The sequence below is a fragment of the Morchella sextelata genome (genome assembly GCF_020137385.1).
Source record: "Morchella sextelata strain SCLS chromosome Unknown scls_9, whole genome shotgun sequence".
Taxonomy (NCBI): Eukaryota; Fungi; Ascomycota; class Pezizomycetes; order Pezizales; family Morchellaceae; genus Morchella; species Morchella sextelata.
Window position 1 is genome coordinate 903,092 of NW_025408624.1, and position 17,214 is coordinate 920,305.

The 17,214-nt window shown below is 54.4% G+C and overlaps 4 protein-coding genes across 4 annotated transcripts; 3 read left to right on the forward strand and 1 right to left on the reverse strand.

Moving 5' to 3' along the window:
* Positions 1-1,809: 1,809 nt before the first annotated feature.
* On the reverse strand, positions 1,810-3,858 carry H6S33_012920 (uncharacterized protein; the record flags this gene model as incomplete). The annotated part of the gene is made up of 4 exons (XM_044844273.1): positions 1,810-1,993; positions 2,074-3,483; positions 3,559-3,623; positions 3,709-3,858. The coding sequence occupies 4 exons, from the start codon at positions 3,856-3,858 to the stop codon at positions 1,810-1,812; spliced, it is 1,809 nt and encodes a 602-aa protein (XP_044694629.1).
* Positions 3,859-5,064: 1,206 nt separating this feature from the next.
* H6S33_012921 (uncharacterized protein) lies at positions 5,065-7,298 on the forward strand (the record flags this gene model as incomplete). The annotated part of the gene is made up of 3 exons (XM_044844274.1): positions 5,065-5,197; positions 5,278-6,842; positions 6,897-7,298. 3 exons carry the CDS (start codon positions 5,065-5,067, stop codon positions 7,296-7,298), a joined length of 2,100 nt encoding a protein of 699 aa, XP_044694630.1.
* Positions 7,299-8,071: 773 nt separating this feature from the next.
* H6S33_012922 (uncharacterized protein) lies at positions 8,072-9,577 on the forward strand (the record flags this gene model as incomplete). Its single annotated transcript, XM_044844275.1, has 2 exons — positions 8,072-8,108; positions 8,226-9,577. 2 exons carry the CDS (start codon positions 8,072-8,074, stop codon positions 9,575-9,577), a joined length of 1,389 nt encoding a protein of 462 aa, XP_044694631.1.
* Positions 9,578-14,009: 4,432 nt separating this feature from the next.
* H6S33_012923 (uncharacterized protein) lies at positions 14,010-16,348 on the forward strand (the record flags this gene model as incomplete). The annotated part of the gene is made up of 4 exons (XM_044844276.1): positions 14,010-14,040; positions 14,107-14,554; positions 14,613-15,036; positions 15,086-16,348. The coding sequence occupies 4 exons, from the start codon at positions 14,010-14,012 to the stop codon at positions 16,346-16,348; spliced, it is 2,166 nt and encodes a 721-aa protein (XP_044694632.1).
* Positions 16,349-17,214: the final 866 nt, after the last annotated feature.

The window sequence follows — 17,214 nt, forward strand, 5'->3', positions numbered from 1 at the left end:
GCCCGGATGATTAGGGTCTCTCTCTATCCTCTACAACTACAGCTTCTTTTGGCTATATCGGCTGCTGGCTTAATTTGAACACAAGAAGTGAGTGTACTCGGGTTTTCCGGCTGCGAATGGCGGGTTGTGCGTGACGAGTGATATTTCATGATCTGGCTTTTCAACTGCGTTTTAGGCGGAGGAGGAGGAGGAGGAGGAGGAGGAGGAGACTATAGATGTTGCTCTTCCAGTCTGAGTACAGGCAGAGCTCTTTCCTCCTTGTTTCCAGCAAGCACACACAAGCCCTAGATGGGGGGGGGTGTATATGGTCACGTCGGCCGAGTCTCAAGGCTCGGTATATCCGCACCCCCCCTCCCATGGCGCGGCCGAGAGATTACGAGCTAGCGGCCGTTCTAACTTACAAAGTAGTACCAAAGCTACTCCCAGGCCCTTCGCGGCTATACAGAAAGGTCTTCCCACATACATACATACATACATACATACTAGCCAACCATCCTTGGCGCACAAATATCATTTTTAGCCACCAACACACATGGGCGAGTGGTCTAACGGTTAACCCTCGCCAAAGAACACCGCGAGGTTTAGCCCTGCTTTCGATCACAGAAGGCCAGGGTTCGACCCAGGGGTGGGAGTAGTGCCAGTTCATCCCGGAACCGCACAGTACTTTTTGTTCTTTTTTTGTGTATGAAAGAAGAGATACTATAACCACCCAAAACGTACCTCTTGGGGTCTTTTTTGATTTTGATAATAGTGCCGCGGTTGAATTTGACATTCCGTGGCATTTTGGGTGAGCCCGTTGCCACGCAGAGGTCAGGGTTAGGTTCCGCTCTTGGCCAATCAGAGGGCGAGTAGGTTCGCAGAATTAAGGGCAGTACATATTAGACATACATACATACATACATACATACATACATACACCAATGCCACCTCCTCCCCGTCGTCTCAAGACAGAGTACTAGGGACGAAGATTAACACACACGCACCCAGCAAGCAGCATCCGAGTATAGCGCCAACCCACCTCTCCAATAGCCTACAGGAACGCTAGTATACGACCATCTACGCCCCACCCGCACTGTACTTGCTGCCCGTACCGCGCCGCGCCGCGGCGGTTCGCGGTGGAGCCGATTCTACACACCACCATCTCCTCCACACATCTCCAGGCGTACTTGTAACACCTGGGGCAGGTTGATGCGGTGCGTTTATAAGTGCTTCTTAGCACCGAGTGACACCCCATGATGCCCGCCCTAAACACCCCTCCACAACACTCAAAGTGAAGATCAGAGATGCGATATATGGTTATCTATCTAGATCTAGCTAGATCGACATGTAAGACAGATGCAGGAACAGGAACAGACCCCCAAACACAAGCACAAGCACAATCGTACACTCGCCGTCGTTTTTCTTCTTTTATGTCTTCGGTGGGGAATAGGGGAAGGAGGGGGGGGGGGAATCAAGGCCACGAGCTGTAGTGTAGGATCCACAGCTAGCACCATAGCGGTACAAGTAGCAAATAGCAGCAGCTAGTAGTATCAAAAAAAATATGAGAGAGATAAAGAGATGCTACGAAAAAAAGAAAACCGATATCATCTTCCCAAGCAATCAAGTAAAATCCACCAAAACACAAGTATAGCAAAAAAAACCACCCTCCATAACGCCCTTAAAATCCACACACGCACAGAAGAGCAAAAAATTTATAAAAAAAAAAGACCTATCACAAGCACAAAAAAGCACAAGAAGAAGCACACACAAAACACACAAAACACAGACACACACACACAAAAAAAAGCGTCCCAACTTTTGTCCCACCGCCTAATACTGGCTCTTCCTCAAGTCGACAACATCAAAGCCCATCTCCCTGACCTCACACACATGCCCCGGCCTCATCGCATCCGTATACACGCTCCGCTCCTCGTGCGGATGAAACAGGCCCTTCTGCCTACAATTCATGATCGTCTTGACACCGGGCGGATCTGTAAGTCTAAACACACCCCACCTATACCCCACACACCCCATTAGCACTCTTCACCTCCCACAAAAACAAAAAAAAAAAAAAAAAGGGACAGAAAAGCTCACGAAGGCTCATGTCTCGGCGCACACACAATCGCAATACTCTCCCTCAGCATCAGCTGGTACGAGCAATGCGTATGCAGATCCACACTACTCATGAAGCACGTCTGAGTCGGATGTGTATGTATCCACCCAAGCACCATCAGCTCCTCGCTATCGCAGTACTGGAACAAGCCCTCCTCGTCCGTGGTGCCGCACGTATCGCTCGTGGCCTCCTGCTCCGGGATCACGAGGCGGCTGATGAAGAGTGCGTTCTGGATCAGCGTGCCGCACAGGATGCCGCACGTCTCGAGGTTCTTGCGCGTGTTGGGCGACGCCACGGCGAGGAACTCGGTCCGCAGCGCGGAGGGGAGGAAGATTGTGCGCAGGGGTGTGCCGTTTTCCAGCGTCGCCGGAGTGGTGAATTGGAAGTCGGTGGTGGCGTGCTTTTTGGCGGGGGCCGCGGGGGCTTTGGTGGGGAGGGCGGGGGCGGAGGGGGCGCGAGGGGAGGGCGGGTAGGGCGGGTAGGGCGGGTAGGGCGCGGGTTGGGGCGGGGGTGGGAGGGTGGGCATGGTATAGTAGGTTGGTTTTGGGGGGGGTGGGGGCGTGGGCGTGGGCGTGACGCTGCGGATGTCGATGCCGGGGATGAGGGAGGGGGGGAGGTCGATGGGGCGGATGGGGGATGTCCGGCGCTTGGGTACGGTGGGGTAGTTTCCTTGCCAGTTGCCGACTCGCTGCTCCCTTTCCTGCTGACGGTCTCGCTCACGCTCACGCTCCCGCTCGCCCCATATGCCGCCGCCGTATCCCTGCGGCTGCATCTGCCGCTGCGACAGCCCGCTGCCCATGTCCAGCCTCTCGATACTCTGCGCCAGCCCGTACGCCTCAACCTCCATCTGCTGCTCGCGCCTCGCAATCTCCTCATCCGTTTGTCTCCTCTCTGACGATGGCGGCGGCACGCGGCCGCTCATATCGCCGAACGCATATCCGGTGCCCACGTCGCCATCATATCTCTCGAGCCCCTCGGGGACAAAGCGCCTTCTCCACGCATCCTCCACCGGCGTCGCAACCCTGCGGATCTCCCTCCCGCGCGAATCGACGGGGACGCTGCGCCCCTGCTGCTCGGCGCGGCGCGCCCGCTTCTCGTGCTCGCGCCGCTCAAACTCCTCGAGTGCGGTGGCGCCGCTGCCCTGCTGCCGGCGGGTGAGGTTGATGCCGAGGTCGTAATCGGTGCTGGGATGCCGTGAGGAGGAAGAGGAGGTGGAGGAGGCGCGGCGGGCGAGGGCGCGCTGGTAGGCGGCGTGGCGGGCTGCGACCCGCGGGCGGAGGTATTCGAGGCGGGTGAGGGCCTCGCGGAGACTGGGTTTGCTGTGGGCGACGTGGCGGGCATACTCGGGGTGGCGGTAGTGGGGGTGCTTGGGGAGGTAGTTGACGAGGAGTCTGGTACATGTGTTGTTAGTATTACGGAGGGGTGTGTAGAAGTGGGGTGGGGGGGGGGGGGAGGGGGTTACGGACTCGGCCATTCGTACGAGGAGGAGGTAGGCGCGTTGCTCGTTTCCTTCCTCTTGGTAGATGATTGCCTGCTCTCTCTCTGTGTAAGTCCATGCCTCTCTCTTCTCTTCTTCCTCTTTTTGCTGCTACCACCAGTACAACAGGGGAACGAACCTCTTTGAGCAGGGTGTCGGCGGTGCGGAGCCAGTGCCGCAGCGGGACGAGGGGGTTGTAGTCAAAGTCCTCGGCCTTGCGGACAATCTCCTGGACCGAGAGCGGCGGGGAGTCGATGTAGTGCGTGCTGGTGTCCATAAGGTAGTCCATTGTTTCTGTGGTGGTGGTGTTTGTACTGGTGATGTAGCAGCTGTAGTAGTTGCAGTTCTAGTTGCTGCAGGTGTAGTTGTGGTGGGGGTGCAGGGCTGACGACGACGACAATCCTCCGTGACTCCTTCGTTCGAGATGTCTCTGGAGATGTCTCTGCTGTAGGCGAGAGAGGGATGGAAGAACGGGAACAAGAGGGGAGGGATGAGGAGGAGGAGGAGGATGAGGAGGAAGAGAAGAATGTGGGATGTGTGCCTGTTTGCTGCCCTCACTGCCCAGCCAGGTGTTGGTTGATGGATGCACAGAGATCGATCGTCGCCAGCAAGGGAAGGGAGGAAAGAAGGAACGCTGCAGCAGGCCAGCAAGCCAGCAAGACAGCAAGACAGCAAGCACAGCAGCAGCACGGAGAAGAGGAGAAAGAAAGAGAGATGAGAGAAGAGAGATGGGAGAAGAGGGAAGAGGGAAGAGAGGTGAGAGATGAGAGATGAGAGAAGAGAGAGAGATGGATGGATGTCGTTGCCCTCACACAGCACCAACTACATGTACTACTCTCTCTCACTGTGACATACAAGACTCTCTCCCGCAGTACTCTGTAGACTCTCTCCCTCACAGCACTCACTTCTCTCTTCTCTCTTCTCTCTTCTCTCTTCCCTCTCTTCCCTCTCCTCCCTCTCCTCTCTCTCCTCCCTCTCCTCTCTCTCCCGCTCCTTCTCTTCCCCCTCGCCGATCCCCCCACGCTGCCAAGCACAGCTGTGCAGCGTGCGTAATCCGACACGAATAGCTGATGCCAATGATCACAGCACCAGAACCGACTCGGCTGCAGTCTCTCCATTCTCTCTCTTCTCTCCATTCTCTCTCCTCTCTCTCCTCTCTCTCCTCTCTCTCCTCTCTCTTCTCTCTTCAAGCTGCTGTGTGTGCGGCCCGCAATCACAACCATCAATAGCTGAATACTACATGTAGCTGTGTAACCATGCACCTCTCGGCACGCCCGCTTTGTCATCACGTCACGTGAGGATAAGAAGAATCTCGGAAAAAAGTTTATCGGGAAAACCATTCCACCGCCGAGTCGAATCCCCCCACCACACACACTCACAACCTCACCTCCACGCCCACTACCATCTCTACATGTGATACTTCCCTTCTCTTCTCTTCTCTATACCCCCCATATCCTCATAGTTCCCCCCCCCCAAAAAAAAGTCTACATCTACAATGCGGAAAATCACAGAGGCTGCCTCGCGCACGCTCACAAAGCAGCTCTCGGGCACGCTCACAAAGCAGCTCCCGGGCCTGTTCAAGTCCCCCCACAAGCGCGCCGTCAACATCGTCTCCCCCAAACTCTGCGGTATCTAGCATCCTCCCTCCTCCCTCCCTCCCCACCACCACCGCCACTGACGGACTGCCCCCCTTCCACCCCACCTACAGAACAAGCAATCTCCCGCCTCGACCTGAGCGCCTACAAGAACCCCATCCTCATCGACATGTCCCCCGGCATCTGCACATGGTCCGCCGCACTGCACGACGCCCTCAAACCTCGCGCCCACATCCTGCTCGAGCCCGAGACGGCCTACAAGCCCTGGATCGACCAGTTCCAATCCACGCGGCCCAACACCTACTGGCTCCCCGAGCACGGCGACCGCTGGAACCTCTACATGAACATGTTCGGGCTGACCGCGCCGCCGCCCAAGTGGCCGGCGGACTACCCCAATCTCACGCCGCGCACCGTGCCGCCCGAGGACGGCGTCAACACCGACATCATCTTCACGGGCAACCTGTCCGAGACGGAGATGCTCAACAACCGGCTGCTGGCGCAGCTGATCGCGACGATCCCGCGCGAGCGCTGGCTGATGACGTATGGGAGGGTGCGCTTCCTGACGTGGATCCTCGACGAGACGAAGGTCAGGTATATCCCGCGCACGGTGGCGAGCAGGATTAGGGCCACGGTCATGGCCGAGGCCGTGTGCGATGTGACGGAGGTGGCGAGCTCGAACACGATCACGACGGGGAGGGGCCATCCGAAGGCGTCGGTGTTCAAGACGGATGTGGACGGGAACTTGGTGGTTGAGCCGGTGGAGAAGGTGGTGGCGCCGCCGCCGCCGAAGAAGCGCGGCCGGCCGAAGGGGGCGGGGAAGAGGATGAAACCTGTGAGGGAGGCGGAGAAAGAAGAAAACCCAGAGAAGGCCGACGCACCCCCCGCGCCCCCCGCGCCCTCTCCCGAAGAGAAGCTCCACCAGGAGGAAGAGGAGATAGACTCCGGAACAGACCAGCCCCTCGAGAAGCTCATAAAGCGCTTCGAAAGAGGCGCCAACCCCGCCAGCGCCCTCAAGATCACCATGCCGCTCATCGTCGACACCCTCTCCGCGCTACAAGAGCACTACATCCCCACAGCCCAGCGCATCAGCCACCACACCGAGCTGCGCGAGCTGCGCGAGCTCGTGCGCGCCCTGCAGGCCGAGGCCCTCACCGAGGCGCACACCCACGTGCTCTCCATCCTGCTCGCAAAGATCAAGGAGTTCGACAAGAGCCACAAGGAGAGCGTCCGCCGGCTCACGGCGCGCCTCACCGAGTACTTCAGCGACCCGGCGACCGACGGCATGCGGATCGAGGGCATGGACCACCCGGCGTGGTACTACAAGGACGATCTGCACGGGCTCGCCGAGACGCTGGTCCGGAAGAAGAAGATGAGCCTGGCCGAGGGCGGCATCGAGACCACGCGGCTGGGGAAGAACATGCGTGCTGTCAAGCTGGACGACAGTCTCTTTGAGTCGCTGGAGCGGCTGGAGGAGACGGCGCCGCCGCCGAAGGCGGAGGGGAAGGAGGTGGAGAAGTTGATTGCGGATTATAATAGGCATTGGGATAGCAGTGGGGGGAAGGATAGTGCGTGCGATATCAAGGAGGATGAGATATTCAGCTACGAGAATAAGCTGCTCGAGTTCCACCGCCGCGAGTTTGAGCCGATCACGGTCCAGTCTAGCGATTTCTACCCCGAAGTAACACCCCCCCACATAGCCCCCCATAAAAACCCCACCACTAACCCCTTCTAGACCCCCCTCGCCCTCCTCGACTTCACCCCCAAGCTTCTCCACCCGCACCTCCGCAACCCCGACCTCAACTCCCGCGACCAGACCTGGGAAACCTTCAACTGGCTGCTACGCACGCTCTTCCTGCTCCGCGCCCACACCATCAGCTCCGCGCTGGCCACGCTCGCGCCCGGCGGCGAGTACATCCTCGACAACCTTGCGGCCGGCGTGCACATCAACCCGGACCAGCGCACGCGCACGCTGACGGCCGACGAGCTCGTCGAGATCACGCGCGCGTGGGAGACGTGGCCGTTCCGCAGTGAGCTGCTGCATCTGGAGGAGTATACGGGCGATGGAAGGGAGGCGGAGGTCATGAATAATGCGAACTTTAGGTTTAAGGTGAAGACGTTGAAGATTGTGAGGTAGTGTGGGTGGGGTGGGGTGGAGTAATGTGCTGGCTGGGTTGATAGATAGATAGACGTGAGCGCAACTGACTGTTAGGGCGCCCCCACTGGGTATCGTTGGGGTGGCTACGGTGCGCCGGAGATGCTTAGCAGCCTGTTATATACTGGACTAGATCTGGTGTTATGTCTTTGATTACATGTAACATAGAAAGGATTAAGAACATCGCCCATCACTGACTGGCCCTGAAAACTTGGTCTCGATCTGTAGGAACTTTAATTGTGACATTGGAGATGCGATATTCGGGGGTTTGTGGTTGTGGATATGTCGGTAAGGGTGTTACAAACAGAAACTGCGGTATCAGGACCGTTAGGAGGATTTATTCCCTTGGCCCTATCACAACCTGTAAGCTGGCGCCAAGTAATGCGGCCAGTGTTTCAGCCAAAAATATCATTTTCTGCGGTCTTTGCTACTTGTTGTTATTACTATGGCAAGACCTGATAGATACGTGTTTGCCATACAGTACGATATTCTCATAGACTGCACTCCGAATAACAACGCAAAAAAGCAGAAAACGATCATTACCCCGAGTGACATGCCGTGACGCTTGGCAAAAGGCGGGGCACTCCAAGCTAGCGTCCCCTGCCCCCCCACCAATCCACACAAGTCCCCTCCATCATTCCATCGCTCCATCTCAACCAACCATCCCATCCATCATTTGGGCCACCGCATCACCATCACCACTTCTCACCACCACAAGAAAAAGCACCCAAACCACCACCACACCACCACACTCAATGGCATCTGCAAAACTCTGGGGTGGCCGTTTTACCGGTACGCTCCCTCATGCTCCCCCAGTCCCCCTCAATGCCCCCTCAATGCCCCCTCAATGCCCCCTCAATGCCCCCTCAATGCCCCCTCAATGCCCCCCCACTAACACCCCCCCCCCAGGCAAGGTCGACCCCCTCATGACCATCTACAACGAGTCCATCCACTACGACAAGCGCATGCACACCGCCGACACCATCGGCTCCAGCGCCTACGCCAAAGCCCTACACCAACGCGGCATCATCAACGGCCACGAGTGCACCGAGCTGCTCCGCGGGCTCGCGCTCGTCGAGCAGGAATGGCTCACCGGGACCTTCACGATCGCGCCCGACGGCACCGACGAGGACATCCACACGGCCAACGAGCGGCGTCTCGGCGAGCTCGTCGGGCGCGAGATCGCCGGGAAGCTGCACACGGGGCGCAGCAGGAACGACCAGGTCGCGACCGACATGCGCATCTGGCTGCGCGCGGCGCTGGACGAGATTGAGGGCGCGCTGGCCGAGCTGCTGCAGGCGCATGTGGGCCGCGCGGAGGCGGAGATGGATGTGCTGATGCCGGGATACACGCATCTGCAGAGGGCGCAGCCCATCAGGTGGAGCCATTGGGTCATGAGCCAGGCTAGCTACTTTGCCAGCGACCTGGAGAGACTCAGGCAGGTGAGGAAGCGGATCAACAAGTGTCCTCTTGGGTGTGGTGCGCTGGCGGGTAACCCCTTTGAGGTTGACCGCGAATTCCTGGCGAAGGAGCTCGGGTTCGAGGGCGTGATTGGGAACAGCATGGTTGGCGTTGCGGACCGCGACTTTGTGGTTGAGACCATGATGTGGGGCGGGCTCCTCATGGGGCACATCAGCAGGTGGGCCGAGGACCTCATCATCTACTCGACGCAGGAGTTCGGCTTCGTCAAGCTCGCCGACGCATACTCGACCGGCAGCTCGCTGATGCCGCAGAAGAAGAACCCGGACTCGCTCGAGCTGCTGCGCGGCAAGAGCGGCCGCGTGTTTGGCCAGATGGCCGGCTTCATGTACACGCTCAAGGGGCTGCCCAGCACGTACAACAAGGACCTCCAGGAGGACAAGGAGCCGCTGTTTGACTGCACCCGCACGCTGCTCGACTCCATCCACATTGCCACGGGCGTGCTCTCGACCCTCGCCATCAACCCCGAGAAGATGCGTGGTGCCCTCACCATGGACATGCTTGCGACCGATCTGGCCGACTACCTCGTCCGCAAGGGCGTCCCCTTCCGTGAGACCCACCATGTCTCTGGTGCGGCCGTCAGGATGGCTGAGGATCTCAACCTGAACGGTATCGACGAGCTTGGGCTTGAGAGGCTGAAGGGCCTCAGGGCCGAGTTCGAGGAGGATGTCGCCATGGTGTTTGATTTCGAGACGAGCGTGGAGAGGAGGGCGGCCATTGGCGGCACGGCGAGGAAGTGTGTGTTGGCGCAGATTGAGGAGGTGAGGAAGATCCTTCAGTAGATTGTGTTGTGTATAGAGCGTTAGCTTTGTTTAGTTGGTCCTTTCTTCTTCTTCTTTTTCTCTCTTTTTTTCGCTCTCTTGTTTGGCTTTTTCTTTCGGTTCTATTAGGGTCTGGGTGCGCGGATAGATATATAGCTGTCTGCCTGTGCCTGGGGGGGGGGGGGGGGGGGGGGAATGGTGTAGTTGGGTCTGCGGTGATAGAGCGCAGTTTTTAAAATAAAAATCTCTTGTCAATCACAAAATTCTTCATCCAAAAGGGGGCACAAGGTACACCAAACAGAACACTTTACCATCCATCCATCCATCCAAATCCACCCTGCCACCCACCAGCGACAGACAGACAGACAGACAGACATTCCTACCGCATCATCACACCCGATCACTCGCCTACCAATGCCACTTAAGCATCAGATAAGATTACTACTTCGTGTGCCACCCACCCACCACTCACACAAAGTGTTAAACACCAACCCACACAACCCGCCGTCCAAAAGCAGTAAGACCCAGCTGGTAAGTACCACCCACTCCAGCCGCCGCAATTCGCCCATGCACACAACTCCCGCGCTAGCGGCGAACCTCTCTCCCCTGCATCCGCGGTACCACCACACACGCACACACACACACACACTATACCTGAGGTCAGTGATCGGCCGCACCGCACCGCACCCGGACGACAGGTCAATGATTGTGTGGCCGGTAAATCTTTTGAGCGTCTTGACTGTTTGGCCGGGGATTGGGATTGGGGGGGGGGGGGGGATGCGTAGATGATGTTTTACGTAGGCGGGCCATGGGCGGTGGGTTCTTGGGTTTGGTATTGTTTGAGAAAAAAAGGGGGGGGGGGTGTGTGTGATGGGCATGATGGTGGGATTCGGCGGACTACGTAGCTACACATACAGATCGATGAAGTGCTGGTATGGACTCACTGGAACGAGTGGCAGAGGGTGCGGGCTCGGCTTCACACAGCGTTTGGCTTGCTACATGTACATATAGTAGGTAAAAAGCTACCTTCGATCTGGGTCTAGTCTTCCGGCTGGCCTGGAAGCTACCGAAGGGGGTGTCTCGTCCGCGGGTTGTTGTAGTCTGTTCTTTTGGGCTGGTAGGGATGTGCGCAACGGGGGGGGGCTATTTGCCGCTTATTGGTATTCTGATTGGTATCATGGTGTAGTGGATGGTTGGGGACATTTACTCATAATGAGGATGGCAAGAGTGGTAAATAATCGCTTTATCAACCGATATTCCTAAGTACATTATGATTCCTATTGTATCCTCTGCATCGAGTGCTGTACTGTGAATTGATGAAGGACTAGAGATACCGGATATGCATTTATGTATTCCATCCCCACCACCGGCAGTCTCGCATCGAGCTGAAGCTAAAGTAGCATGCCCAATGTTTACAATACCCCCATTACGTCCCCATCCCCATCCGCCAGCTTGTCCTACTTTCTATTGTTACGCCCATGTATTGAATACTCCATCATCCTGATCCGAGCAATAAATAGAACCCCCGCCCCTCCTCCTCCCTCTTTCCTCTCCATACTCGCAAAATAGCCCCAAAGTCTCCAAGAGCTTTGGATAACATCAAGAGCTTGAGATAACATCAAGAGCTTGAGATGACATCAAGAGCTTTGGATGGAATCAAGAGCTTCACTGACCTCAGTGTCACCAGAAGACTGAGAGGGGGACCTCTCAGATCTCTCTCTCATCCCTCCCTCCCTCCCTCCCTCTATCTCAAGCTCTATTTCATCAGAGCTCTCTTCTTACCACCCATCCTTCTTATTTTTAGCCCCCCCTATTTTTTTTTTAAACCACTCCTCATCTTCGAGAGAAGAGAGAAGAGCCTCAGCTCAACTCCTTGGATCGGGACTGCGGCAAGAATCTGCAGCAGCAATATCGAGGGAGCGTCCGAACGCTTCATACGGTTTCCTGCCGGGGGGGGGGGGGGGGGGGTGGGGGGGGGGGGCTGCCAGTCTCGGTGGCATGCCACACGATATGGGTGTTCTGTGGGGCTTTCAGAGGTAAGTTTAAGAGCATTAATATTTTTTAAAAACCATTTTTAACGTCTCTTAGGGATGGCATCGAGAGGCTCAACGCCCTCGGCCTATACTGTGGCAAGAATTTGCAGCAGCAGTATGGAGGGGGCGTCCTAATATGATGGACGCGATTCTCGGTGGGGGGCTGCCTGCCCCACGTTATGGGTGTTTGGTGGGGTCTTTAGAAGTAAGTTTGAGAGCATCAACATTTTTTTGAAACATTTCTAATGCCTCTCAAGAACGGTATTGAGGGACTTACCATTCTCGGTGGTCCGAAGAACTCTCATGGATAGCATCGAGCGAGTCAACAGAGTCGAAATAAATCCAAAAGACACAGAGAGATTGAATTGGGAGGGCTTTTTGCTCTCCCTTTTCATCTCTCTCTTCGACTCATTTCTCCTCCTCCTCCTCCTCTTCGACCTCCTCCGATTTCTCCCTTCCCTCCTCCTCTTCCCTTCTACTCCGCCTGAATATCTCAGACAGTCTCCCAACCACGGCTTTGAAAAGCCAAATCGATCTCTGGCGGGTTTAGGGATGGAGGTATTATTGAGTATGCCACCCTTGGTTTTGAATCTAAATATTACTGCAAAACCACTCATGCTAATTATCTCATAGGCATATCCCGGGTTCCGAGGAAGACGTGATGTCGAAGGCCCATTTAAAAACCTGTAAGGGAGACCTGGTTGTCTTTAAGCCATCATTGCATGGTGCAGCTTTTCCGGGAGTTGAGGGATGCCAGAGGGCATCCGAATGGTTCTCGCTTTTCCTTCCCACCATAGGAGAGACCCGGTTGTCTTGCAGGCAACTATGCTTGACCCTGTCTGGTCGTCCCTGTCTTTATAGGACATTGTCTTTTCTTTTCCGGGAGTTGGTGAGATGCCAGAGAGCACCCGCACTATTCATCCCCTCCACCCTGACTGAGAGGGGCCCGGTTGTCTTGCAAGCAGCGATGCTTGATCCTCTCTCCTCGCCATCATCCCTACGGGATATGGTCCTCCCGCGAGAAACTCACGGTAGCACCTCCTTCCCCCTCCCCTCTCCTCCTCCTAGTCTTGCAAGCAACACTGCTTGATTCCTCCGGACACGCTACCCCTCCTCGTCCGAGAACACCGCCATCGGAGTCATCGTCGAGCGACTCCGGGGGGCCTGTATTTTCTGGGTCGCGACCAAATACTCCACCTGCTACTCCACCTGCTACTCATAGCGCTTCTGTGGGTAAGCCAGTGATCGGCAACCCTATTCTCCTGCCGTCTCCCCCCTCCAATTATTTCGTCAGTGGCCGACTTCTCCCACGAGACATTCAACGCATGGCTTCGTCATACGTCAAAGTATATATATCTCTCTCCGAAATGATCTTTCATATAATAAGATTCCCTTATAGCTAACATTGCAACTCGCAGGCTATACAAGATATTTTGGCTCCCCGAGAAGCACAAAACGATTGCCTGGTGTGGGGCCTCTAGAGGCCGAGAATACTGGTTTTGGCTATTAGGAGTAGCGGGGAGATACCCAGTATGTAAACACTGCCTTAATTCCTTTTATATCTTGGAAACATCTTATACTGACGTGAGATTCTGCCGGTATAGTCGATGCCCCATGGGATTCAAAACCAGCAGTATCTCCTGGTACTCAACAGCCAAATCCTCCAAAGTATATTCGGCTTGTCGGTTGAGAACAAATCACAACTCGGCTCAAATTTGTGCTGGAAAGTTGGGTGCTTTGCACGGAGGGTAGGAAGACTACTAGGTCTTTAGGTTTGGTCTCTTTTTCTTTTTGTTTGCCGGGCGCATGATGGGAAGGATCATGTTTTAGGTGGTAATATATGTGAGATGTACAGTCATAGGAGACCTTTATTTATACAAAATTCCTCAAAAAAAAAAAAAAAAAAAAGATTCAAGTCCCTATCATAAGTTGTGAAACGCTCCTACCCCTGGTACTTAGTAAATGCAAGAAACGATTGATGAGAAATAAGAAAGAGGTGAGGTACAATACATATATGTGAGACATCTTTAGTAGGTTCAAATGCGGATTTTCTCTATTGATTAGATCTTGGCTTAGATCTAATCTTTTGCATACCGCGCTAGTAGTAATCGATTCTTTCCCATAGATATAGGAAAGCTCTCTCCCCAGAAAAAGTCATGCCAAGAGAAACAGCGACTGGCAGGCCGTCAGCATCATAGGATAGAGATGGTAACTTCCCATTCGAACTGCACTGATTTTTGAACGAGTCTTAAGACATAAAGTTGCGTTGATTCAAGTCTGCTGTATTTGTATATATTCGTGAATTGATCCCAGGAGCTGGAGCCTCACTGCATAATCTTATCAGATCCTCGATGTTCCTGCATCCTTACCCAGAAAAAAAGTTCCCAGAGCCTCCACCAACACCACCACCACCCCCAGAAATGCCGAAACGCAGCAGAGACGAAGTAAAAGGTACCTCTTACAGTCCAATCATTCCCGATAATAGACATGGATCAGTGTGTTAAACCCCCACTGTAGCAGCGCCCATCAGCGCACTTGCGGCGCGCAGGCTGCGGTCGCGCGACGTAATTGTACCCGCTGCACCAGAACCACCTGCCCCAGCAGTAGCAGCAGAGACCCCCGAGAAGCCCAAGAAGAAGAAGACGGCCGCAACAACAAAAAGCCCCGCAGTAGAGGGGGCCACAGCCACAGTAGCAGAGATCCAGACTGCAGGTGTAGACGAAGAAATTGCAGCGAAACGGCGCGAGATCGAAGAGAAGCTTAAGGTGCAAGCAGAGATAGCCAATCCGACTGCAGCGCAGGAGCATGGGAATACGAGTCTGGATGATTCTGCGCTTGCGCGCATAATAAGCGGGCGGAAGAGTACCGATGGAGCAGATGAGGAAATGGTCGATGTAGGCGAGCTTGCAGAGGTTGCAAGAGGATTTGAAGATGATGTTGAGGTTATGGTGGAGGTGAATGAAGGGTCAGTAGCTCTTTGGTATAAGAGCGGGGATGAATACTCACCAATTGATGGGATATAGGCCCGTAGAGAAAGAACCGATTCAGATTTCAACCTTTGTTCCCAACTCCGACAATTATATCCAGTCCGAAGATAATCTTACTGGTACCTTCCGCCTCACCTCCGGCGAAACGCTCGTTATACTCGGCGAATACGTCCTCGAGGTCGTTACAGGAAGTATAGCACTCTACGGAGCTACCTTAACAAAGGAATCAGGTCGCCAAACCATATATGCGCCTTCGACTGGACCATTGCCAGTCATCGAATGTAACAGATTCAAGGGTAAGGCGGAGGGAAGGGACCAGCGATTTGATGCAGAGATTATAGTTGCAGACCTCAACTCGGGACTAAGAGATATCGGGAAAATATTTCCGTTGTTTAAGAGCATATGGACCCCGGCAGGAACCAAGTCCAAGGGGACCGAGGAGACAGTGTCATTTTTCCCAGTAAGGTTATCGGCTCTTAATCATCGGCAGCTACTAACAACGAGAGTAGTTGTTCTCCACCACCTACCCCGTCCCTACAATAAACACCTCACCCAGTTTTAATACTGTCTATGATACCCTCGTCCAGAAAAACGTCCCGGAAACACACTCTACACCCTCTCCCCCTTCAATAATAATAACCGGCTCCAAAGGCGCGGGGAAATCCACCTTTTGCCGCACCCTTATCAATAAGCTTCTCACGTCGACGTGTACCTCAATCGCCTTCCTCGATGTAGATCCCGGTCAACCTGAATTCACAGCCGAAGGCTTCGTCTCTCTTCACCGTATTACGGAGCCGGTCTTCGGACCACAGTTCACACATTCGAACCCAGATACTGTAGTCCGGGCCCATTACACAGGCTATAATTCGCCAAAGGATGACCCGGCACATTACATATCATGTATTATAAACCTAATCGCCACCTACCGCGAGAATCTAGAGTCGGCCACAAGTGGAGATGACGCCCGAACCCCTCTCCTCATCAATACTGCTGGGTGGACAAAGGGCCTCGGCCTCGAGCTACTCAGTGAAATCCTCTACAATTCACAGGCATCAGACATAGTGCATATCGCCACCCCCTCAGAGCGTTTCAACCCTGTCCTGGGGGTAATCCCGCCGAATGTGGCGCTCCATGAGTTGATGAGCGTTGCGGGGGCTTCGTCCAATAGGTACACGGCAGCGGATCTGAGACTATTGCAGACCATGTGCTATATGCATCATCGTCCCGAGAAGGGAAATTGGGATTTCGTCACCCCGTTAACGGCCATGGCGCCGTGGGTTGTTCCACATACGGGCCCCGAGGCGGGCATTGATGGGATTACGGTGTTGACTGAGAATGTGGCGCCTGAGGAACTCATCACTGCGGTCGATGGTACACTGGTGGGCGTGGTGCTCGTAGAGGAGTATGCATTCCCACAAATTGTCACCGCGCCAGGGTCGGGGCTACCATGGATTGCAGAGGCACCGGTGCCGGAAAGTAGTTTTGCGGCTGGGCTGGCGCTGATCCGTGCTATTGATGTGGAAAATGGATGCTTGCAACTCTTGACGAGTATTAGAGAGAGGGATATTGCGAGGTGGGAGGAGGACGGCTTGAAAGTAGTCCTTGTGAGAGGAAGAGGTGAGCTGCCGGTATGGGACATGGTTGGTGCGTTCAACGAGGATGCACCATGGATTAATGTCGGCGCAGTTGAGGGTGCAGGCGGGATGGGCGCTGGAGTGTGGCGATTCAGGAAGAACGTTATGAGGAAGGAGTACATTACAGGGCGCTTTTGACGTCAGTGTAACATATGAGACGATGTCTCCGTCTGTAAAAAAAACAAAAATCAGTAGCAAGACATCTGCGGCACGCAGATTAATATTTCCAAACTTTTCCAACGTTTTGCTAGTAATTGCATGCTTGATTAGACTTCTGTATATTTGAGATTTGTGTTAATTATTCATCGGTTGATTTATAGAAATGATCCCATGTAGGCCTGCGCTTCTTCTTTATCATTCGGGTGTAGTATCGAACCCCTTTTTTGATGGGGGTGCATCAAAGTATTCCATGTTTTGTGCGAGTCTACCAGTGTAGAATCTATACCGCATTGATTAGAAATGACTAGGATTGCCATGCCAGTGCACGGTCCAATATTCCTAGTCAGGCCCACCAAACGTGGCCGACGTTGTGTACCTTCATAAACAACTCTTGGCTCTTCGATCTTAGATCTTGTGCTCTTCCAAGACTTCTTGGTCTGGTACGAAATATTTATCTCGACTTCGGATCTTGATGCAAGATAAGATTCAGGACCAGCGGATCTTGATGCAAGATAAGATTCAGGACCAGCGGATCTTGAGTAGCCAATTCTTCCCCCTGGATCCTGGAGTACAACAACTGAGTTCCTCAGGTAGTAATTAGTGCAGATAAATATAGGTGCAATTTTCACGTGTTATTTAACACAACGGCGTACGGGAGATTGGCACGGCTCGGTATTTCTTTCAACTGAAACGACTGCGTGCCGAGTGCTTGTTTAGTAGACATACAGTACGATAGATAGCTTGGGGCCCGCAGTGCGAAGAAAAGGCCATTCAATTCATTCAATTGGGGTTCGAATAGAAAGCAGGATGGCTGTGCTGGTTGGAGTTGCAAAGACAGGGAGCAG